The sequence below is a fragment of the Xenopus laevis genome, chromosome 8L (assembly GCF_017654675.1).
Source record: "Xenopus laevis strain J_2021 chromosome 8L, Xenopus_laevis_v10.1, whole genome shotgun sequence".
NCBI lineage: Eukaryota > Metazoa > Chordata > Amphibia > Anura > Pipidae > Xenopus > Xenopus laevis.
The window spans coordinates 99,459,230-99,485,546 of NC_054385.1; the positions used below are offsets into that span (position 1 = coordinate 99,459,230).

At 37.9% G+C, this 26,317-nt stretch overlaps 1 protein-coding gene across 7 annotated transcripts in view; it reads left to right on the top strand.

The window, feature by feature from the left end:
• Window positions 1–17,769, top strand: part of slc8a3.L (solute carrier family 8 (sodium/calcium exchanger), member 3 L homeolog) — a 172,101-nt gene extending 154,332 nt beyond the window's left edge. For 3 of the 7 annotated variants that reach the window (XM_018231102.2, XM_018231103.2, XM_041573299.1), the window contains 5 exons: window positions 7,878–7,895; window positions 11,519–11,649; window positions 12,679–12,778; window positions 13,531–13,806; window positions 16,258–17,769. In XM_018231102.2, the coding sequence (XP_018086591.1) occupies window positions 7,878–7,895; window positions 11,519–11,649; window positions 12,679–12,778; window positions 13,531–13,806; window positions 16,258–16,634 (902 nt within the window). In that variant the 3' untranslated portion in view covers window positions 16,635–17,769. The remainder of the gene's footprint in view (window positions 1–7,877; window positions 7,896–11,518; window positions 11,650–12,678; window positions 12,779–13,530; window positions 13,807–16,257) is intronic. The other 4 variants (XM_018231104.2, XM_018231105.2, XM_018231106.2 and 1 more) reach the window with 3 other exon arrangements.
• Window positions 17,770–26,317: the final 8,548 nt, after the last annotated feature.

A 26,317-nucleotide genomic window follows, 5' to 3' on the forward strand; every position in this document is an offset into this window, starting at 1 on the left:
GACCATTACACTTTTTTCCTAACTGCAAATAAAAGCGCATGAGAAGCAAAAGATTTTAGTTATCATGACAGCTTCGTTGAGCTTTCTTTTCACTTTCTGGCATTAGTTTCCTCTTCTCAGCTTTTTTTCGCTTTGTAAGTGTTGACACCATTTTGCACTCTTGTAAAGGAGCGGGACCGGAAACTGACCTCGATAACCTATTCACTGTTACTGTTTTGTTGTTGTTTTTTTTTTTTTTTTAAATGATATGACGGCATCTCATGAAGCAAAGGTGTCTCTGTGCCCTTGAACGTATGTGTCAAAGTCCGTGTGTTAAATCCTCTTCTGAAGTTATCAGTTGCTAAAAGATTTCAGACCGGGAATCTTCACACATCACTTCAAATTAATTGTGGTGCTTTCAGTCCCAAAGGCTATAAGAGCCCTTCGGCTTTCTCTCAATTAAGAAGATGCAGAGCTCTGAGGAATTTATGTGTAGGATGCAGAAGCAAAGGTAAGGGAAAGCCTGTGTCGCACACACATTGGAAAGTGTTTGCCCTAGTTTTAACTACAAGAAGTAGTTTCACAATTCCATTATTATGTTATGAGGCCAATCCAATGTGCACTGTCATGGTCAGTCAACAACAGATAACAGCCTTTTTCTGACTTTGGGTATGGGACATCACGCAGATACTAGGGGAAATAGGGGGCAGAAGGTCAGGTAATATATTGTCCAGGATATTTGTCATTTTTAGTGAAGATATTGAGGATGACAGCTTTAAACTGGCATGTGTGACGGTAGCTGACTGGGAGTACTGGGGAGGGAAGACAGGTTCTTCAGAAAAATAGAAAAAATTGGGGAAGGTATTGGTACTGGCCTCTTCCACCGCCAGCAATAATATAATGCAAAAAATGAAATAACCAATACCTTGTTCAGATGCGGGGTGATCCCAAATTTATTGTAGTGCTCTTGACATGTGAGTCATGTTCAAACGTTTCGGGACAAACAAATGCCCTTCCTCAAGTGACGGGTAGACAGGTTGTCATAGATAAAGTTTATGTAAATAAAGGTTAGAGTTATAGAGAGGTGCGTAGGGTGCCAATGACAACATTAGGAAAAGGCATGAAGTCATCATGAATGATATTGGAAAACTAGGTTAAAAGCTGAAGTTGAGATATTGCCCATGCCACATGCTACCTTAGGAAGGCAATATAAGCTTGTGGAGCATGTCACCTGTCTGAAAGCTTGCTGCCTGATCAGATTTCATGCAGGGTAAAAGGATTTGGAAAATTATTTTCCTTAAATTAAAATTAGTTTGCCTAGGGAGCCCGGCAGGTCTGGCCCGCCTCTGCAAATATGGCAGCCCCCTCATAGAGGAACATGGGGGATCATCCAGATAATGTAAAAGCATCAGGTAAAATACTTTAATGGAAAGATTATATATTGCCTTCAAAGTCAATGTTATGATCATTTCTGGTGTCAGTATCTCTTTAAAGCGGATATCCACCACCTAAGGGTTTAGACTTTGCAGAAGAAGAACATTTACCATCATAATGCTTTAAGAAATGCCTCCTTTATATTATTCAAATCAGTGCTGTCCAACTTCTGTGGTACAGAGGGTCGGTATTTTTCTGGCCTACATGGTAGAGGTCTGATAATGGAAGCCAGTGCTGACCACTCCCTGTTTTTAAACCACACCCACTTTAAACCACACCCATGTTACCACAAGACCATGTCCACATTAATGGTGGTAGCACACAAAAAAAAACAAATGGTGCTTACTGCAGAGATATCACTTATATGTAAAACAATGTAAGTCATATTAAAATATACCCTTAAATCCATATGCCTCCTCCTCCCCTGTGGATAACACAGCATCCCCCAGCACATGATTAAACACCTTAGGGAACCCTAACAATAATTTTCAAATGCTAACAAACCCCAGAATAAATACCAGACTTATGTTCAACAGGAAAAGTATGGCACACACAGGGAGCATAGTGCGGGTGGAGTATGGCACACACAGGGAGCATAGGGCAGGCAGAGTATGGCACACACAGGGAGCATAGGGCAGGCAGAGTATGGCACACACATGGAGCATAGGGCAGGCAGAGTATGGCACACACAGGGAGCATAGGGCAGGCAGAGTATGGCACACACATGGAGCATAGGGCAGGCAGAGTATGGCACACACAGGGAGCATAGGGCAGGCAGAACAGAGCAGGAGACAGGGAAACCTATCAGCACTCTAAAATGTACTACATACAGTGACACAATGCTGGCGCCTGCACCAGGGCCCGCAAGCATTTAGTTCTGTTACTGCTACACAGCGCACAACTCTCTTGTCAGGGCTTTAACGCCTACATGAAATGGTAACTTGTACACTTTTATTTATTCCAACAAAAAGAGTATTAAAGCGAATATGAGAAGTCAAGGCCACACATGCTGCCTGTGAATTGAAATGAGTTACCGCTCAGTTCCAAATTTCTAATCTCTTCATTTTGATTCCTGCGTTATTGTTGTGAAGAGCTTCATGTTGTATAGTAAGTGGCTGGCACCATACAAAAACTCAACTTGTACATTTTTTCCAGCAGTTGTCTGCATAAAGGAAACAACAAAAACCAAGTTGGACATAAATGTTCACATTATAAAGAACTGCTTATGTCTCAACAATACTTTGTTACTGATACAATAAATGTCAGGCTTGAGGGCCACAGTTATAGTTGTCTTTAACTAAAAAAAAATTACATTAAAACTATTGAACAATTTTACCTTTTGAATGTAATATTTCATAGTAGGCAATAAAGTAATTTCATGTGCTCAGGAAAAGAAATCAAATTTTCAACCCATTGCGCTTAAAAGAATTTGGTTTCTTAGGAATTATCAGCGCATTCAGAAGGTACAGTAGAATGCAGATTGCTAATTGCTTTGGGCAATCACAGTTTAATCTAATATTCTTATTTTTTTGTATTTATAGGGCTTTTAAAGGCCAGTAACACAGCAAAAATATTATACACTGTTAACCTTCACTGGTAAAGTACTGTATTTGCTCCAGAAACACCACTACTGTTTAAATAAAGCAGTTCCTTTGTAACTATGGGGGCAGCCATTCAAGTTGCAGGCATGTATTTAGTGAAGTATTAGTTTTGTCTTTCTGAAGCATCTGGGAAGGGGGTCATCAATTGGATACAAATACATTTCCTATCTTTGCCCCTGCTGAGCAGAATCCCTGAGTTTCATTAAAGGGTTTTATAACTTTTATAATATTTGACAAATGGTTTACATTTTTTATTATCTGTGGTTTTTGAGTTATTTTGCTTTTTATTCAGCAGCTCTCCAGTTTGCAACTATGTATTGATTTGAATAAGAGACTGGAATATGAATTCCAGGAATAGGAGAGGCCTGAATAGAAAGATAAGTAATAAAAAGTAGCAACAACAATACATTTGTAGCCTTACAAATTTGTTTTTTTTAGATGGGGTCGGTGAACCCCATTTTAAAGCTGGAAAGAGTCAGAAGAAGAAGGCCAATAATTCAGAAACTGTAAAAGAATAATAATAATAATAATAATAATAATAAAGGCAGCTGTTAGAATTGATGCAATAGTTGCTAATATTCCACAGGCTATTTTAGTTAATGGACAAACTCTGTAAGTTACTGTTGCTTTTGTCACAAATGATACAAGTTACCTCTCTCTTGAAAACTCTGTTGTGAATAAACAAGCATATTGCTGTTTAAGGTTACCTGAATATTGCTGCATTGACAAGTTATTTCTAAGGCTAACAATTGAGTGAACTCACACACACCATTTAATTTTTTTTACTTTGTATAGTTTTGTTACTAGTTCATATCTAGTTATTTCTGTTATCCTTTTTTGAATTGTAAAAATGTATCTTTGCATAGATAAAGATATATATACTTACATTATGACACAGTTTGAACTGATTGGCACATCTCATTCTGACCAGGCACTTTCTGCATGGACTAGTATTTCTGTGATATTCTTTCTAGGGCTCCTGATTTATTTGACACTATTTTGCATGTGGTTAAGTGGCTATGAGAGTGCATGCTCCACTGGGGCGTGGACTGATGGGAATGACTGAAATTAACCTATAATATACTGCAAAAGGTTTATCTATCGGTCTATCTATCTATCTATTATCTATCGATCTATTATCTATCGATCTATTATCTATCGATCTATCTATCTATTATCTATCTATCTATCTATTATCTATCGATCTATCTATCATCTATATATCATCTATCTATCTATCTATCATCATCTATTATCTATCATCTATCTATTATCTAGCTATCATCTATATATCATTTATCTATCATCTATCTATCTATCTATCTATCTATCTATCTATCTATCTATCTATCTATCTATCTATCTATCATAATATATGTATTATCTATCTATCTATCTATCTATCTATCTATCTATCTATCTATCTATCTATCAATCATCTATCTATCTATCTACCTATCTATCTATTATCTATCTATCATCTGTCTATCTCTCTCTCTCTCTCTCTCTATCTATTATCTATCATCTATCTATCTACATATCTATCATCTATCTATTATCTATCTATCTATATCTATCTATCTATCTATCTATTATCTATCATCTATCTATCTACCTATCTATCATCTATCTATTATCTATTTATCATCTATCTATCTATATCTATCTATCTATATCTATCTATCTATTATCTATCATCTATCTACCTATCTATCATCTATCTATTATCTATCATCTATCTATCTATCTATTATCTATCTATCTATTTATCTATCTATCTATCTATATATCTATCTATCTATTATCTATCATCTATCTATCTATCTATCTATCTATCTATCTATCTATCTATCTATCTATCTATCTATCTATCTATCTATCTATCTATCTATCTATCTATCTTGTAACAATAATGTTTTAACTTATTTATATAAACAGAGCCTCCTAATGTGGCAAGTGCATGTTTCTCCTTTATATCATTGCTATATAAAGTAGAATTGAATATATATATAAATTGAATGTACATTTATTCTCTAATATCAGGACAAACTAAGGAAAACAAAAATACCACCCCTTTAATTTTAATGGGTAGCTCATGTAAAGGGTTGCGAACCCAAAAAGTAAGATTCTTTAAAATTGCACAGAGTGTGTATTGTTCACCTACAGAATGCAAAAATTGCGAGTCACCCACGATTCACAGAAACTCACGTGTGTTCGAAAACTTTGCATGTGCTGCAGGTCACCCCTGACCCCCCTATACACAGATTCATATACATACATCCACCTGTATAAAGAGGGCTCCACCAATCCTCTATTTATTTCATACAAACACTAAAAGAAAATCATTTATTTTTACGTTTATAATGTTATAGTGTTGTTTCATTGATTTCACATGATTTTACATATTCCATATAACGCTGCTATGACAACTGCTGTGACGGAATAAACCGGTTGGAATTAACTGCACAAACATCAATGTTCTAAAATTCACAGAGTTTGTAGTACATCAATTCTGCTATTCCTTGCCTGCACTAGCCACCCTTTATCTAAAATCCCTATGCATGGAACCCAGTTATTACAATTAATTCCTAGCAGACTAATAAAATGCAACCTTAAATATACTGTACTGCAGTGCTTTTGCCTGCTAGAATAGGAAGCATCTTCCCATGTTACCCACTCTATATTCAGTGTCGGACTAGGGTGTACAGGGCCCAATGGGGGTTTCACCTCAAGGCCCCCTACCCCTGTCCCTAAACTTGCCTAAAGCCTATACCCCCCTTGCCCCTTCCAGTGTGCCGTGTACCTTTACTTGTGGCTGCTTTACAGTTGGGTTGGAAGAATTGTGTTGGTCATACTGACATTTTTCATAGTCATTGATTTATTAAGGCAGAACATAATATTTATTACATGCGCATCATAATAGCTTTATTATCCCCCCCCCGTTTCACAGGATAGAAAGCGTTATTAAAATGACTCTGCATCCTCGTCTGTGAATTAGTCATAAATCCATGAAGTTTAATCTGTTCCCAATTTCCTTTTGTTTAATCAGAAAAATGCTAAGTGAAATAAAACATCAACATAACTTCCAAGATCCTTCCGGAATGCTAATGTGGCAATGGATTATTATTCTTGCATAGTTGATGGGAGTTAATAATTTATTGGCACTGCTTTTAAGCAATCTTTATATATTGAATGAAGAAATAACATTTATGATATATCTGCAGAGTTGGCCAAGCTTCATAGGGCCCACCAGGGAATGTCTTATCCAGGGCCCAAGCTCATAACAGTAGACATACAACACCACATTTCTCACCCACTTACTTCGATCTTGCCCACTCCCACACCTTGTGTATTACTCCCTTCCCTTTAGACTGTATGCCTATGCATAGGGCCTTCCTCACCTCTTTGTACCTGTATTGATTGTGATGTTTGTTACTCCATATATTCTATGTATGTAATTCATGTGATGTACTTGTATAATCACAGTTACTTTACAGTGCTACGCAATATGTTGGCGCTATATAAATACATGTTAATAATGTTATATGCGTTACATATGCCTAAAATATAGGGCTAAAATAACAAATGGCTGATGGGAGCTGTCCTTGGCTGGACCCACTGGGAGAGCTTCTGGTACGCTGGCAGGACAGTCTAGGATTTATTTTTGGAGATCATGGTGGTGAAAACTCCTGTAGAATATTTATTGATTTGAAGATGATATTGTCCTTTAGCAATGGATCAATAGTATGGATCAGTACAGTCCAAGAACAAAGAATATCACTTCATTCAGCCTAAGTGATGTCCTGACATTGGGGTCTATTCACTAAAGGACGAAGTGGCTAATGCTAGCAACAATTATCCAGCGTTACCATCCACAGGGACATCGACTATTCACTAACAGGCGCCGGTATCAATTCGAAAGAAACCATTGATAGCGTTTGTTCGCACTCTATGGCCAGGCGACTTTTCGCTCTGGCAAAAGGTTGTTTCAGTAAAGTGCGGATTTTACTGAATGTTATTTCTTTTGCCAGATTTGACTTTGCCATCTCAGACCAGGCGCAGTGCTTAAAAGAAGCTAGATCTTCCTCATTCTTCTATCACCTACATATATATCCTGTGTGCCGAAAATGCATTAAAGTTCAAAAAAATGCTGGCGACTTTTCCTTTCTTTAAGTGGTATTGCCTGCAAAAGTCCTAACAAACTTTTTTTGGGAAACCGTTTTTCTCCAGACATTTCATAACATATGGAACATTAATTTTACAGTGGGCTCATGTGTAGGGCATTACATTAACTCTCTTGTCTTTATTAAGGTTCCCTGGACATTTGTAATAAAAAGTGGTAACTTCAAGCATTTGCACCAACATTTATAATAAAGACGTCCATACAACTTTAAATTACCCGCCCAATGCAAATTGACCTAAGCGCAAGATCACTAGCGAATTTTCACTAGGCACAAATGAACGCTAATGCATCTTCAGTAAGAAAAGCTTGCACTGCAGAAGTAACGCTAGCGAAAAGTCGCCAGCGTTCAGCGCCCAGGACGAAACTCCACATATTATTGACTTGGCGTAGTCGTAGTGCATTTGCGCCTGGTGAACTGGTGTGAGCTGTGCAAGCTGACGCTGGCGAAAATTCACCCGTTACTGAATCTACCCCATTGAAGGAGCCACATGTCCCAGTCTAACTTGGATGATCATCATATTCTAGAACTCTCTGGTGTTGACATGTATGTGCATGTGCATTAATTTCTAAATACATAATCCATGATAGTTTTGTTGGTTTAGTTGGAAATCTCATTTTAATTAGATTTTTTTTCTTCTCTCTCTCTCTCTCTCTCTTTCCTTTTCTGCTTTGTATAAAAGCTCTGCTGTTGAATCACGGTAAGTTAATGAAGTCATTCTGGAGGCTTGAAACTGATTTTTTTGTAGTTGATTTCATTTGTATCAAGTGGGTATCATAATGCCTACTGACCATAAACAAGTTGCGCCAACATTGCTCCATGTATGTGATTAAAACAACATTGACCTTGATTTCCTTCAGAATTGCAATTAGTACAACAGAATAGTTATTGTATCTGTCTCTAAAGGCTGTGAGAGGGACTAGGGAATTATTCCTACTATTGAGATCTCTATGTATGGCCCCAGTTTGTCTGTCCATGCACTCATGTTATCAGAATATGTCCATTCTGACTTGTTACTACAGTATAACCCAAGGAGATGGTAAGAAAGGTTGTAACCAGCCAGGGGAAGATTAGCCAAGCAGAATCATAGATTTAACAGCCAAACATAGGGGAGCCCTCAAGGAACTTGTGTTTATTTGGCTGCTGCTAGGATTCCAGCATGAGGTCCCTAACATGGGCTTCATAAAGGTGTGTTAAATAGACAAAGTCATTTTCTTCTAAAAGACGTCAACTTGCCATGTCTGAACAACAACAAAAAAACGATATAACTCCACTGTCCTTTGTCTTTTCTTATTTTATCTCTTGGGTAAAGAAGACAAACACCCACACACATCTCTTGATAATTTTTGCTTTACTGGTGACAGAAATAAGCAGTAAAGTCACTGACCCTTGGTAGAGGAAGAACAGCTGACGTGCATTTAAGGAATTGTGCAATCACCAACTGTCAGCTAGGGCTGGCAATTCAGAACGTGGCACCATTCAATCTCAGAATGCTGTCTGAGAAAGTTTAGCATTGGGGTTAATGGAATAAAAGGCACAACCTTTGCAATAGGGCTAGTAATTCATAGCAGCCGATCAAAAGTGCTTCCTACTGATTGGCTGCTATCAGTTGCTGATGCAAACTTTGCCCATACCAAGTAGTTTCTGTACCTGAAATATTCTGTTGAATCATAGTAGATTTTATTAAAAAAATAAATCTTTTTTTGTCCCATACACATTTCTTATTCAAACCTTGGGAATAATAAGAAATAATGCCCAGTTTAGGGAGTTCAGAAGATTGCTTCACATCCTGTATATAAATATACACAACATAAATATACATACCCTCTCCTTCACTTCTTATACGCACCCAATAACTAGATCATTCCACTCTATTTATAGAATACGGTTATGTACACCTCATTTAACCTATCCCTCTGTTTGTAAGTTTTAATGATCAAAGCTCTTTCACTTTACAGTATCAGATTGTGTACATATTAAATTCTTGTTTTAAATGTATAAAGCCATCTCCTGCTGTATAGCAGTATGGAATATATAATCGCTCGTATGTAACCACACATATAGCAGGTGTGTGTAAAGGGCACATTTATTTGATTCTTCTTGTAAAGAACATTTGTTTGTTCAAGTTCTGTTTTGCAATATTTGACAACCCTGTAGCCTATTAACAATTAAGCTCCCTAGGTCAATCATTTGATACTGACATCATTTTAGTTTTCTGGCTGGATAAATCAATCCTCATCCCTTAATAAATGTAAACTTTTTTGTATTTTGAGCCACGTCAGTTGCGTTCGGGTTTGAAGTTGGGCACAGCACGTATAAACAGGAAGACATCAATCCATTCACTATATAATTAATTGAAGTTGTTGAAACTACTGATTTATTACCTACCGAGCAATAAAAAGCTGCGCAGAAAAAAAAAGCAGTTAAATAATGAAGTCTGTTGACATTCACAATTCATGTCTATGCGAGGCACACCGGGGGGTATTGTTTCCGCAATGATGAATGCAAGAATTCATTGTGCTCAGGATATTCAGGAAAATAACTTGCAAAAATTAAAACGTACCGCCTATCCATTTCACAGGCAGTGTTACTGAACTGTCATTTTTAAAACAAGGGGTTTTCTTTTTTTGCCTTTCTTGAGCCCACAAACTTTTGACAACCCTTTAGAACTCAGCCAAGTTGATCTCAGCCCTTTTGAGGCTACTTGAAGATCGTCATATTCTTTATGACTTTCTTGCTAAATATCTTTCCATCATAGCATTAGCTTTTTTGTGTGCACAGGGTGATGGGTGGGTCTGTGCGAGTTGTGAATTATTTGATTGCTTACAAAATGTTCTGGCCTTGACTATTGGTTGTGTGCAATGGTGTCATAACCTGTGTTTGTGCAACATTGCAAAAGTTAGAGGGGAACACTGAACAAGAATGCCATAGATCTTATATCATTCTAGAGTAATTCGACTATAAGTAGTGGATAGCAAATGTGAAAAGGCTATTGGTTTCTTTAACAGTGTTTTAGAGCAGGCATGGCACAACTCCCTCCCTTCCTAAAGGCCCTTCTACCTTCCTGATCCTACATTATGAGCTTTGTTCCTACAAGGAGTGGTTTAGGCTACAGATAAAATGAGTTGAATGGGCACGGTTCATGCAAGAAGCAGGTAGAGCAGGTAGTGGGTCTGAGTCCAATAAATCAGAATGCAGTGCAGGTCTGTAGCACACAATATTTTTAAAATATAGCAGCCCTGTACTTTACGCCGCCTTGCCTTGGTTGCAAAAACAAGGCTCCCTTTGCATATTACATTGTTGGTTAAAAACATGGCAATATCATTGTTTGGGGTTTTTTTTGTTTTCACTTTGCACTAGTAATTAAGCCCAGTAATTTTGTATGCATCAGAGAATGTACACAACACCCTTATAGAATATTAAATGTGATTAGGAAAAATAGATTTTATCTCCCAAAGGCCATGTAATGTGTTGGCATGGTGTTGGATTGTATTTGCAGTTTACAAATGTAAAGCTCTTTTAGTAATTGGAAATGTATTGAAGTTACTAGTTCTCAACTCCAAAACTGAATACATCTTTATTTGTAACACCTCTATAATTAGTAAATGTGTTTCTCTATATAAAACATCCAAGAGAAAATATCATTCCTCAAACCCCAAACAGTTTTGTTTTCTTCTCGAACAAACAAGGACGCATACTTCCTACAGACAATAATATCCAGAATTTAGGCAACAACCTGTAGTGCATTTAAAGAGGTTATCAGCTATTTCTGGGCTGTAACTGTCATCAGCCCATAGACTCACAGGGAGACTGTCAGCAGATCAAAATCATGAATATCAGCTTGAATCAATTTGATCTGATCCCCCTATTAGAGATAGTCGGCCACATGCATGGATAACCAAATTGCATAAAATGGAATCATTGTTCAATTCAATTGATCTGCACATCCGAGATAGAGTTTTACAAAATTTCTGCATCTTGTTTAAGAGTCATATTATGACCAGTAAATGTAACATATTGCTGAAAGGGGACTATACAGTGCATACAATTACTTTTGGGAGTGATAACATAATATTTTAGGCATATCAGTTTTTTTAGCCAAGCTTCAGTATTTTATCATCTTGGGATTATTTGCATTTTCTCCAGGTTCCTTTCTTTGCTAATTCCATTACTTTTTTGTTTTTTTAATGCTTAAAACCTGAAATGTTTGTGACATTACATTTTCTTCTACACAGTGTTTACCCAGCACTTGTGGATTAACCATGTAGAATGTACCGAGAAGTGAAATTCTGTACTGACCCAATTATTTTGATGCTGTTCTAGCAGCAGATCTTGCAGAAAGGAAGTTGTCCGTGGAGGAGGAGGAAGCCAAACGAATTGCTGAAATGGGCAAACCAATTTTGGGAGAGCACCCCAAGCTTGAAGTCGTCATTGAAGAATCATATGAGTTTAAGGTGAGTTTAATTGAAATATAACCTTTAGAATTTGTGTGTGCAAGAATAGAAAAGATTTGCAGGGAAAAGCAGAGCCACAAACAGTTAAAACCTGCTTTAGATTTTGCAGTAAAGAATAAGCAGGCCTCGTTAAACATTTCTATGAAAAGCTTCCTAAAATTAATTTGCTGTCTCAGAGGTAATTGGGAGGACAGGGCAGGTAAAGCTAATGGAGGAAAATTGTGTTTGCTTACAGAGTGGCCTATAAAATACGAGTTTCTCAAATGAATAATTAAGGAATATAGGACAATATGATTAGGCTTCTGATAGCCCATTAGGACTGATATGTTCGGTATTTCTGTGTCTTGGAATGATCTGGAGAGTGGAGAGCAAACAATGACATACTAAACTGATAATATGGGAATGCCAAGTTATGACTTATTGTATGCCATAGTCTTCATGTGCTTTTATAAATTTTACTTCTTAAAAGTATAGTTTCAAATTGGGACGTTTAGCTGGTGGATCTGCTCTTGTGTAAATGCATTTCCCATTATCCTCAGCAAGATACCAGATGTAGAGGATAAAGGAAGATGTAGGTGGAAAGTCAAAGTATCAGGACAGCCCTATTTCGTTTTTTTTTAAATTTTTTAAAATGTCATGTGAAATATGCCAGGTGTAAAACTGCATTAATCAACCCTCTAATCAAACACACTTCTTTTGCAATTAAGAAGGTGGTAACCTTGGGCCATGGGGTACTCCATTTGTTAATAATGTAAACTACCTTCTACCCTGAACTACAGACTCCCTTACCACCATCGACCCTGATATTTCAAGATTGTCCCAAGAAAATGCTATGATTGGGGACTCTGGTAAATGTGAAATGTCAGCAACTTTTTTAGATGTTACCTAAGTTAGTGAATGGGCAAAGATGAAAGGAAAGGTGGATAGCCTATGTTCTCCCACAGTGTTACATCTAGCAAATAAATGTTACCTTGTATTGATGGCTGCTGCTTCTTCAGTGTGAATCTTTGTGTATTATTTCTCTTGTAGAGCACTGTGGACAAGTTGATTAAGAAGACCAACCTAGCTTTGGTAGTAGGGACACATTCATGGAGGGATCAGTTCATGGAAGCTATTACTGTCAGTGCGGGTGAGATAACACTCTTATGACGTTGTATTCTTTCACTCTAGATACATATAAATACAAAATGGTATTTCTTTCTTCCAGAAGAATAAAATCAGTATGCAATGTCTCTGGTGGTAGTACCATTACAATTCTCTCCTCAACCTACAGTCTCTCATGGAAGTGCACCCTGTGGAGCATCAAGGCTTCCGTACTCTTTAGTAGTTAGAGTAATTACACGAGAAGACTTTATAAAAGATAACAGTTTGTAAATATCAATCCCATCTATTTTATGCACAATGCCTCCAGGGGGAGGGATGGTTAGCCATCCGTTGCAAATTGATGTATTTTGAATGATAATTTCCATTATAGCAAAAGCATGCTATAAGGTGTACTATATCACATTATGAAGTGTGAACACCCTACAGCAACAGAGATTACAGAAGGATTCTTTGTGTTTAGTAACAGCTGGTTGATCAAGCATGCTTTATAGCGCAACTGTTGGACTTTTGCCTGTAGGCTTTGCTTTTCCCATTTTGCACTGCAGTTATATTAATTCATCTATCTGTTCTGTTTCCCCCATAAAAGCAATGGAGCTCTGCATTTTATTCATATATATATATATATATATATATATATATATATATATATATATATATATATATATATATATATATATATATATATATATATATATATTCAAATTAAAATGTATTTTTAAATGTTAAATATAATGTACCTGACAAGGTATATTCTGTTTTCTTGCCTTTACATTGTAGCTGGAGATGAAGAAGATGATGATTCTGGAGAGGAAAGGCTGCCATCTTGTTTTGACTACGTCATGCATTTCCTGACCGTGTTCTGGAAAGTGCTTTTTGCCTGTGTGCCTCCCACTGAATATTTAAATGGATGGGCTTGTTTTGTGGTGTCAATTATTATCATTGGCATTCTCACTGCAATCATTGGAGACCTTGCCTCACATTTTGGCTGCACCATTGGTTTGAAAGACTCTGTAACCGCAGTGGTGTTTGTAGCTTTTGGCACATCCGTGCCTGGTAAGTTAAACTCTTGATATCTGTTGATGTGTGAATATGATAACGGTTTATTATACTATCACTGGCTAGGGTTTAGGACTGCCATCCTCCGTCATAGTACAATAAATAATATACTATATGGCCAAAAGCTACCTGACACCTGCCAAAACCTTATTCTCAAACCAGGGTAATAACCATGAGTTAGTTCCTCGTTTTTTTGCTATAACGGCCTATACTCTTCTGGAAAGACTTTCCACTAGATTTAGAAAGACTGATCGTGGCATTTTCATGATTTGCTTCCATTCAACCACAGGAGCACTGATGTTGTGGATCACGCCTGGTTCGCAGTGAGCAATCCTTTTTTTATTCCACAGATGTTCAGCAAGCTAGTCAAGTTCTTTCACTCTCATCCCAGCAATCCCATTCTCTATGGACCTTGATTTCTGTATGAGGGCATAGTGTGCTAAAACAAGAAAGGGTGTTCCTCAAATTGTTGCCACATAGTAGGAAGCATATAATTATCAAGAATGTAATTGTATACTGTTGCCTTAATGTTTGCTTTCAGTGGAACCAGAGGCCCAAACCATGAAAACCCTACACCATTATTCCTTCTCCACTAAACATTGCCATTGGCATTAAACATTCAGGCAGACTTTGCTATGCGACTGCCAAATGGCGAAATGCTGTTTATTACTCTAGAACAGTGATAGAACAATGAATTCTTGGTTTGGAGGAAAGTTTTGGTTGCATAAAAAACAGATGTACTGCCAAACAGAGCCTACTATAGGCCGCCAGTCCACAAAAGGGCTACCAAATGGCCAATCACAACACTTATTTTGCACCACCCAGGAACATTTTAAAGCTTACATTGCTCACAACTCTTTTTACATCTTAATGTTGCTCAAGGGTAAAAAATATTGTGGACCCCCCCTGCTCTAGAAGATTTGTTTTTACTGCTCCAGAGTCCATACACAGTGGCCTTCACAACACTCCATACAATACTTGAAATTGCAGATGTTTGGTTTGTCTGCCCCTGATCATAACCCCCATGCTCTCTACAAATAGTTCCTGTGCTGACATTCCTTCCAGAGACAGTATGGAAGTGTTCCAACTGTAGACATGTCTCTGTAGTATCTGGATACTGTTGGCCATATAATGTAAATTAAACTGTGACCTTTCTTTACCTTGTCATTGATCCAAATTTCCATTTTAAGTTTACTGATGATGTACTGTATAGGTTTATTGGGAATATTCCAACCTTTTACTGCAGAATACTTACAGAAGCATTCCATGACAATACAATATTTATATAATCTGCATTTCTTGAAGGTGGCTGCACATGTAGCAGATGGGTCCTATGCTGAATTAATTGTACAAAAACTGTACAATTTTTTGACTCAATCGTCCAAACTCATGTAGCTATACGGATAGAATGAGCCATAACTATGGGAGGAGAGATTCAGGCTAGTATTTGTTTTCGTTAAAAGAAACCACATACACTGGCTCTAATTCTCATTAAACATATCAAAAAAGATAACCATATCTGTGAACAAGGTCAGTACTTATGTGGATCCTGCAGACTAACCTATACCTTTATAGGAGCAGTAGGAGTACTACTACTGCAGTGCCTACAGAGCAATCAACCAAGGGGCAAATTTACTAAAGGGCGAAGTGGCCGTCGCTAATGAAAATTCACCGGAAAGCCAATTTTCAGGGAGATCACCAATTTACTAAAAAGCATAGAGGAAAATTCACTAGCTAAAGAGCTCAGCGCTAATGATGAATTTTCGCTGGCGAAAGTACGCCAGCATTAGTTTGCCGCACCAAAACTTTGCATTTTCGGAAAGAAGTGTATTTGCTGTGAATTAACGTTAGCGAAGTGTTGCGGAGCCTTCTGAGGGGCGAAAATTCGCCTTTCAGTAAATTTGCCCCCAAGTCTAAGCTGCATTGGTGTTTTTGCACTGGTTTAATGAGGTGTGGATACTATGTTTTTACACTACACTGCACTACACACATCTTCTATTGAGAAAACGTTGGATCTCCATATTGAGTCTTTTCTAATACAGAAAGGCACTTCTAAAATCCAAACAAATGTATTCTCTGTCAGTGACATCTGTCATGGGGCTTCAGCTCTTGGTCTAAACCACACAACCTTAGTTTCTGAAGGAAAAAAAAATTCTCATTCCAAAAGGCAGCCTGTCTGCCTATAAATATGGCATATTTTAATAAAGTTTATTCAACCACTGAAGGATAAAGCATTAACAAAAGAATATGCATGACAGTTGGATATTATACATTCACCTCTTTAGATCTTAGATTTTTTTCTAGGCTGTGGCACGCTTTTAGGTTATCCAAGGACATTAGAATAAGCAGCTTATTTGGAAAATATATATTGCAGGAATTATTTTATACAGGTTGAAAGTCTATCCCCCGATGCACAATTTCTGTTTTTCTTCTCATTTTTTCTTCTAGATACATTTGCAAGTAAAGTGGCTGCTACCCAGGATGTGTATGCAGATGCTTCAATTGGAAACGTGACTGGCAGTAACGCAGTTAATGTGTTTCTGGGTATTGGTCTGGCATGGTCTGTGGCTGCCATCTACTGGGCCTCACAAGGACAGGAGTTTCATGTGTCTGCAGGCACCTTAGCATTCTCCGTAACCCTCTTCACCATTTTCGCATTTGTCTGCATCAGCGTCTTGCTGTACAGGAGGCGACCTCATATTGGTGGAGAACTGGGTGGCCCCAAGAGCTACAGACTTGCCACAACTTTGCTTTTTGTGACCCTGTGGTTACTTTACATCTTGTTTGCTACACTGGAGGCATATTGTTATATTAAGGGGTTCTAAAGTGAGGCCAGATTAAAACCAGCAACCTACGTGCTGCTCTCACTCTGCATTAGACTCCCTACTCAAGATAGTAGGAGCAGAAGGAATACCAGCCAATGAAAAACCATCTTTGGAACTGCTGGCTGATAACAACAACCTGATCCAAAGGACATTCAGACTGGTACTATGGGTTGAAGTGCATTATAAGAGGTAGTGGTACTCAGAAAGCCAAGAACCCCTATTAAAATGTCAAGCGCTTTCTAGTCAGTACCACTATAAGATGCTAACAAACAGGTTAGGTGATATGGTTTGAAATTCATTCTTTTTATTTATTTATTTTTTGAATAAAATAGCTAATGTGCCACTCGGTAGCAAGTTACACGGCAGTTTAACCATGAACTCAATAATCAGATGGTTTAGAACCAGCAATTATGTTTCTGATGTATTTGTTTTGACTTTGTTTCCCCCGCTCTCTAAGGAGTTGCTTTACACCTTTCTTATTTATTCTCTATTTATGCTATGTCATTCATATAACAGCATTTAAAGCTCAGAAGCACCTCCATTTTGAAACTTACTGGGGAATAGATAAATGGTTATTTCCTGTTTCTTATTTTTTTTTCTCATGACAGATCGAAGGGAACGGAAATGGGGAATGCCAAGGAATAGAATTAAAGCCTATTTTAATATCTAGAACTATTGTTTGATACAGGCAACATAAGGGTGAGAAAAGAGTATTTAAAAACAAATAGGAACATTGTTATGGAGTTGGCTGTGCTCACAAGTTTATGCCTTTTATATGGCATATATAAAACAAAAAATGGTGAGTGTGTGTTAGGATTCTTTTAACTCTCAAAACCGGTTTCCACCACGTACGGTATCTTCACAAATGGTTTGCCAATGTCTGCTGTGGCAGAAGTTGATGTTAGCAGACTTCTTGCCCACATATCACTTCTCCCTATGCTTTGGGTGTTTAGCCCGTTACTGCATTTTTATTAACAAATGTGACACATTGATGTAAATCCCACATTTTCAGCTTTGATCTTGATGGTTATATGTTTTGCTTTTCCAACACCTTAATAATTTGCTCCATGTTTTTTTACCGTATCCAAGCCCGTCAACATGAAGTGGGACTGTTCAGGGATTAAAATATCATTTATCAAAGATGTGAGTACATTTGTCTGCATCTATAATGCTTCAAGTTTTATGTTCTGCTTGTAGGGGAAAAAAACAACACAGTCCCACCATATGTTGCTTTGACTTTCAAGTATGAAACTGAAAGTCGGTACAACTGGGAAAAAAAGAAGAAATGAAAGTAAGATATTCTGTATGGTATCACAAAGACTTGATTATGGAAGGGATTAAATATTTTGTATGGATTACAGTCTTATACCTATTAATACATAACTTGAGTTAAAGTGGCAGATCAAGTCAACAAGGACAGTTGTTACTAGTTAATCTCAACCGTTCTTTTTAGAAAATTTGGGAGTAGTAGGGTGCTAAGTACCTTGTGCCAGCCATAGATTGCCTTCCAGACTAATCTTTCTTAAATGAATATCGTGAGAACGCACCCAATGCTTGGATTCTGAGAACACTAGGCTTTGGGCTTGCACAATTACTTATATCCATTTTTTCTATATAATGGGATTTTTCGGCATACAGTGTGAAATCTGTATTTAGATGACAATATTATGGAATTTAAGACAATGCTCAAAGTACATCAACATGGAACACCCAACCCTTTATAAGAGCTAGCAGTAAGGGCTATGGTCAGAGACATTGTTTTGTAGCATTGTGCAAAAAAAATCATGCATGGGTCTCAGACTGGTTGTAGGCACAGTGGTACCAAAATGAAGAAAACACCTTTTTTTGTTCCATTGCGTGAAGCTGAACACTGAAGAATCACCCATTATTTGTACAGATTTTACTGGAAGTAACTTAACAGCACCATTCCTAGTAAGAAGGCAAAGCTGTATCCTTATGTGACAACATTGTGCTATACTCTCACTTTCATCGACGTTTCTTATATAGTGAACAAGTGAACACAGCACTTTAAACAATTTTATAACAATCAGGGTAGGGGGTACAAACTACAACAGTGGGATAAGATGGTCCAGCTTATAAAAGACAAAGCTTGGGGCATATTATAGTATATATTTTATAACACAATATAATGTAAATATAATACATGTTGCAGTGGTACATTAATGCAGTGGTCCCCAACCAGTAGCTCGCGAGCAACATGTTGCTCTCCAACCCCTTGGATGTTGCTCCCAGTGGCCTCAAAGCAGGAGCTTATTTTTGAATTCCAGGCTTGGAGCCAAGTTTTGGTTGAATAAAAACCAGGTGTACAGCCAAACAGAGCCTCCTGTAGGCTACCAGTTCACATAGGGGCTACCAAACAGCCAATCACAGCCCTTATTTGACATCCCCATGGACTTTCTCATGCTTGTGTTGCTCTCCAACTCTTTTTACATTTAAATGTGGCTCACGAGTAAAAAAGGTTGGGGACCCCTGCATTAATGTAATTTTTCTTTTTAGTTAAATCAGCGTTACTGTGTTACGTGAAAATACTTTTTAACATGAGGTCGGAAGGATATAGACAGTATTATTATTTAAGGTTTAAGGACAAGGAAAGCCACTTTAACCTGTTGTCTCTAGCCACCACTTCTGTATACATAGTAGAGTTTTTGTAGTCTGAATCTGAAAATACTTCTCAACCCTATTGAGGTCTTGTAGAAATCAACGGCAGATGTCCCTGAAGTTGTTTCTTGACACCGTTATCTGTGCTGGATAATCCAAAAAAAGTGTGGGAGGTTTTCAGCCGATAATCCAAAAAAGTTGAGTATTTGCAGAGAAAATTCGATAAAGTTGAGTTTTCGGAGTGCCAATTGCACAATACTAATTGACGCTCGTTTTTATTTGCAGTTTTGTTGCTCCGATTGTTTTGAGAAAAATTATTTATGAATGAGTTTAATTCGTGGAAGGGAGTTTGGTCAACTTTGTTATCATAAAAAACAGAATAATTTGAGTTTTAATAAATCCATCCCATAGTGTTTTATGATCACAGGCACCCGATTAGAGCAACTACAATATAGATCCACCTGCCATTCTCTTTGTATGACGCCCTGTTATAAACATTGAGGGTGCAAATCACTATTATAACTGTATTGCCATTGCAACAGATATTTTTTTTGCACACTGCTATTCATTCAGTTATGCCCGCCAGGTCTCTACAGCAACTTGAGAAAACATACCTGCATTTCTGGGCCCAGTACAGGCACTTTTTACAGGTATGGGAACTGTTATCCAGAATGATTGAGACCTGGGGGTTTTTTTCTGTAATTTGTATCTTCATATCTTAAATCTGCTAAAGAAAACTAACCCAATACAATTGTTTTGCCTCCAATATGTGATAATTTATCTTAGATGGGATCAAGTACAAACTATTGTTTTATTATAGAGAAATAGAGAGAAAACAGAAATCATTTTTCTAAAAAATAGAATTTGGTTAAAATGTTGTCTATGGGAGATGGCCTTCCCGTCTTGGTAATGGGTTAACGGATCCTGTAGCTGTGCTTCCTTTATTATCTCTGAAAAATTAGTGCAGATTCTGTGTGCCCCACAGGATGGGAGCATGCTCCTTTGTGGTGCGTGTTCTCTCTGGTAGGGCACTACACTAGATTTTCTGTATGGCAGGTATGTGTGTATTTATTTGCTTACAGTATGGCATTGAGGGAACTCAAGCAAACTCATACTGTCAAAATCTCTGTAATAACCATTACCTAGAGGAAAAAATGAATCTCCACCTTGCAGGCTGATGTACAACCGGTCTAACATAGATGCCCCAACATGAAAGTTACAAAATAGATTGGAACACACAAGTATCACAACTGTGCAGTACACAGATTTGCAGAGGCATAAGCTTACCTGTGCATCTTAGGAATTATGTAAAATCAACAAAGTAGACATGGCTTTCATGTAATATAGAAGTACTCTATGGTTTTCACTCTTCCCTCTATGAGTATAAGTTATTTGCTGATGTATTTAATGGTTATTTGCCGTTATATCTTTCTGTAATATACAGTTTGCTGTTCTTGTTCAATGCAGTGTTTCTCCTTTGGTGATAATAGTGTCTACTTCCCGAGATTGGAAAAGATGAGTGCTTTGCCCTGTTCTGCCACGGGAGCTTTGCAGACCCTCACAATGTTCATTTTATATACACAGAGATGTAAAATAATTATTTTAAGGCTTTGAGGTGGATAAAGAGTATACCAGAGAATTCTATGTTCCTTATTAAAGCAATTCTAATGAAAAAATGTATTTTGATATAAAAAGAAACTATCGCTTGTTCTCAAGATTGGGGCAAAACATTGTTTAAGAGAAGGACTGCGTTACTTTTGTCTACATGAAGTGCTCTTATTATTCTGCATCAAGCTTGTCCTGTCTGTTTTGTTTACATTGTTTATATTAAAAAAGCACAAACACCTATAAAGACATTTCATCGTTGAGCAGCCAAATTCTTTTTGTTTCAGTCCTCAGCCCTCATCTGTAGTCATCATTCTACCCCTATTTCTACTGACATAAACCCTAGTTAATTAGATTGGTGCTCTCCACTTTTTCAGTATTATCCATGAGTCAATCATACTACAAGCATCCTCCTCCAGCGCTCACTAAATTGCACCATTTAGAACATCTTAAACCCAGCGATGTCCTCTACCTTGTTCTGTAAACATTGGTAGGGTGGGGTGGCCCTAGAAGGAGGCCCACTAATTACTTATGTTTTCATTCTTCTTTAAGGGGAAATCTTGCCCATTTATCAACTACAGGCATCGTCTTTGATCTTAATTCTTTAAATCCTATATCTAATTGCGAATAATATGGCGAGAACAGGAGTTGATTCTGGAGGGCGACATTGGTTGAGCACCTATGAAGCACTTCAGAAAAATGCTAGCAGCTTTTTGAAATTCATTTCACATTTTAGATGTGTTTTGTATCTAAACATGGTGCTGAACTGTAATACAACTAATACCGCTTTTACCAACCAGTTTTCCAACCATTTTCTTCGGACACCACGAGTCAAAAATGGTTAGTAGATATATTTTGTAAATGTAGATGTTTTAAATGTTAATGTTGGACCATCTACCCTCAAGGATAAATATGTTCATTGCTTATTCTACAATGTATGTCATGAAATGCGCTCTAAAGTGATGAGACACACAATCTGTACTGCACACAAATGGCTATGCTAATGAAACCCTTGCTCTTTAATCTTTCATTTTAGTGCATTGATTTTTGCTTTTATTATTTCCTTATGTATGCAAATGGAGCTGTGTCCCTGATTTTCTCCTGGCTTATTGGGTTTTAATTAGTGAGCTGTATTGGCTCCATTAGTAAATGGCACACAGGGCACTTTGTCACCTCTCCCAAAGGCAACAAAGCACTTGGACATACTTTGCCATTGGGACTTGAGGGAATCTGTTGTATGATAATTTAGCATGATTTCCCAATTCAAATGTTTCACCCACAGTAATTCCTACAGGTCCCAATGGCAAGGTATGTTGTTCATAAGAGAGGCCACATAAAAAATAGGGTGTCAAAATACTCAAAGACAGATTTTCCTAAACTACAAGGGAACTTGGAAGGACTTCTGTTTGTAGTCTTGTACAAATTCCAGCAGCACTCCGGTAAAGTGAAAGAAATTTATTTGTGCAAATGAAGCAACGTTTCGGGCATAACCAGCCCTTTATCAAGCTTGATAAAGGGCTGGTTATGCCCGAAACGTTGCTTCATTTGCACAAATAAATTTCTTTCACTTTACCGGAGTGCTGCTGGAATTTGTATTGGAATTTGAACTGGACCTGGGCAGACAGAGTCGCAGCTGGCACCCGACGCTACAAAAAGCGGTGAGATTGATTGTGTAGCACTACACTCTATGCTTCTGTTTGTAGTCTTGGAGACACTTTAGAACCTTAGTGTATTGAGAGTATCAACGTTTTTTATGAGGTATGATCAAATGTTGACTTTAAAGGGGGAGCTTGAACCAAAAGGTATGCAAATTCTATTTTAGAACCTCTTTCATGTTTGAGTTTTTTGCTCAAGAATGACTAACATGGTGGCACACTGGGTAGCTTGCAGTGTTGGGGTCCAAGTAGTGATGTAAAGGCCATCTGGTATTGTCTGTTCTTTCATGTCACATAATTACACTTACCCGTAGCTCCTGATAATAAATATATTTTAGGCCGGTGTGTTGATAATTTAAAGTGGACCTGTCACTCAGACACACAAAGCTGTGTAATAAAAGTTCTTTTCAAATTAAACATAAAGCCCAATTTCTATTTTTTATTAAAGCATTCATAGCTGTTGTAAGCTTATTTAAAAATCTCAGCTGTCAATCAAATATTGTCTGTCCCTCCTCTATGCCCTGGGCATAGAGGCGGGGCAGACAATTACTTTCACTTTCCATTCAGCACTTCCTAGATGTCACTGCTCTCCACGCATTTAATTGTGTAACCAGGGCATGGTGATGGACATCAGGTCCCCCATTCTGGTGCACAAACAAGATTCTGAGATGATGGAAGCCTTAATAACAGTGTGCACAAAATGGCTCCTGCCTGCTTGCTATAATTATGAGTTTCCAGACGGATGGAAACAAGATTCAAATAATTTATATATTGTAATTAAAGTTCATTTTGCTTGACTAATGTGATAAAATAGGATTTTGAGTATTTTTTTTGGGTGACGGGTCCCCTTTAAGCCAAAAGGCAGCTTGAATGTTGAGCTGGTTCTTCTACTGGCAAGATATACAAGATGGAGCAAATTGACATGAACATTCCACTTGATAGAAAACGAGAGCTTCCATAAAAACGTCTCCATAAGCCCATGCAAAGATGTGTTGTTTGTCCAGTGTGACTGCCAATTCTCATCTTGTCCATCATCTTTGTGAGCAAAATGAAAAAGTATGAATTAAGCGGAAAGCATGCAGAGGTTGGTTATTATTAGCCAATCAAAAGGGGATAAATGAGGGGAAAAGATTTTAGGCCTTCGTGCATTTCATACTGTAACTATTAAAAAAAATGTGTGTAACTTCATTTTGATACAAGTCATAGTCACATCATATCATTAGAATCAACAGCTTAAGGGGCTTAGATCGTATAATTTTGTTTTTGCCCATAAAAATACACTGGATGGCAGCTGACAGAAACTATAAATACCAGTGAGGCCTTCATCGCTTTCTGCAGAGCTGAGCCTACTCATTTCAGGTGGTTCATCAATTCTTTATTAGTTGTATTTATTAAATGCATGCCATAAAACACCAGACAACCCATTCTTTTAAGACGCTGTTTCACATAATGTTTTATCTGTATATTTTTCAACATACAGAGCAATATACTAGTTGAGGTTGAGAAATCCAATGACCATTAAGTTTAATCTTTTGACCATGTAAATTCTACCAAATTTGCAACTGATACAATCTGAAACTATTTCCAGATTGCCTCAAAAGTAAAAACAAATAGATTTAGACATCCACCTGACTGTGGCCAACTGGGCTATTGGACCTGTCCCTCGATCGACATACAGGGATTTCAGTAACGTTCCTGTTCCTTCCTTCTTGCTGAACAATAAGATGAAACCTCCTTTCTTCTAATCTCAAGAGACGCCCTTGTGTCCTCTTGGAGGATTAACTGGTGACTAAATCACCAAAGAGTTTATTGTATGGTCCCCTTATATATTTATACATAGTTTTCAGATCCCCATTAACCCCTCTACTCTAGCATGAACAATCCCAACTCGACCAGACTATCTCCATATCTGAAATCTGCCATTCCCTTTATCGGCTTAGATGCCCCAATCTATCGTCCGTGACTCTATATCTCTTATTATAATACATGTCTTGCTGGCCCTACTTCAAGGTGCTTCTCTTTTCAAGAGAAAACAATAGGAGAGTCAGTTGTAAACTGAACCACTTCATTATAATATTTCATTGGGGGGAAGGAATGGCAGAGATACTGGGTTTGGGCTATTTATGGCAGGACGACTTGGTGCGTTTGTTGCAGATTCAGCTACAGACCAGATGAAACTTTATGCAAAGTGTCTTTAATGATCTTTCCATGTTCACCAACAGCAAATATTACCAGTGACACTCCCAGAGGAATGCTGCAGGCAGCGTGGTCAGAGCAATAACTCGTCTCTTAGGAACTCCGTTTAAATCAGTTTGGTTTACCTTGCTATCTGGGTGGCCCCAGCCTAAGCCATATATTTGTATGTCTTTTCTTGAAAAACCATTTGTCTTGTACATGGCTTATAGCTTACTTGTATTTGTATTTTATGCCAGCAGGAAGCTTAAAGGGGACATACAGGGTCAAGTATGAGTGTTTGCATTAGTGATGTGCAGATTGGCCCAATACCCATGGGACCCACGGGTTCGGGCTGACCTTGCACCCCTCTTTACAGGTGGTGGTCAGGTCCGGGTTGAGCTCTTCTCCTGCTCTCCCAGCCCACCACCTTGCACTGCCGACTTCCGGCTTCTTTTTTTTATAGACACTGCACCTGCTCACCCTGCCCCTTTTGTGATGGCAGGGCGGGTCAGAGCAGGTCTATATAAGGAAGCTGGTAGGCTGGTGCAGGTGGAGGGAGGGCAGGTGGAGGGTGGGTGTGGGTCGGGAAAAACCTGACCTGCACATCACTACTTTGCATTATACTCCTTGTACAAGAAGGAATTGTGCATATAAAAGTAGATGTTTCTACTGCTTTAAAGGAGAAGGAAAGGCTAAAACTAAGTATGCTTTATCAGAAAGGTCTATATAAATACACCAGTAAACCCTCAAAGTAGTGCTGCTCTGAGCCCTCTGTCAAAAGAAACACAGCATTTCTTCCCTCCTATTGTGTACACATGGGCTTCTGTATCAGACTTCCTGTTTAGTTCAGCGTGAAATTAAAAACTGTGTAAATAGATAGGCTGTGCAAAATAAAAAATGTTTCTAATATAGTTAGTTAGCCAAAAATGTAACGTATAAAGGCTGGAGTGACTGGATGTGTAACATTATAGCCAGAACACAACTTCCTGCTTTTCAGCTCTCTAACTCTGAGTTAGTCAGTGACTTGAAGGGCCTCCCTTCATGGGACATTTCTGTTCAGCGAGTTTGTAATTGATCCTCAGCATTCAGCTCAGGTTCAAAAGCAACAGATATGACCCATGTGGCCCCCCTTCAAGTCTCTGATTGGTTACTACCTGGTAGCCAGGGTAACCAGTCAGTGGAAACAAAGAGAAAGTTGAAAAGTAGGAAGTTGGGCTATGTTCTGTTATGTTACACATCCAGTCACTCCAGTATTTATACATTACATATTGGGCTAACTAACTATATTAGAAACATTTTTTATTTTGCACAGCCTATCTATTTACCCAGTTTTTATTTTTACACAATTCCTTTAAACCTCCAGGGCTAGGGCTTGAGCATGTTTAGTTTGCTCCTTTCCCCCTCCCCTCTCTGCTGTAATCTGAGCCCAGAGCTATGAATGAGCAGGGAGAGACTCAGGCAGGAAGTGATGTCACACCAAGCTAATATGGCAGCTGCTTTCCTAAACAAACAGAGAGCTTCTAGAGCTGTTTACTCAGGGATGATAAAACATTCTACAAAATAAATATAGTGTTATAGCTTGCATTATTGTGGCTAATCTATTGGCAATAAACTGCTTTGGAAGCTTTC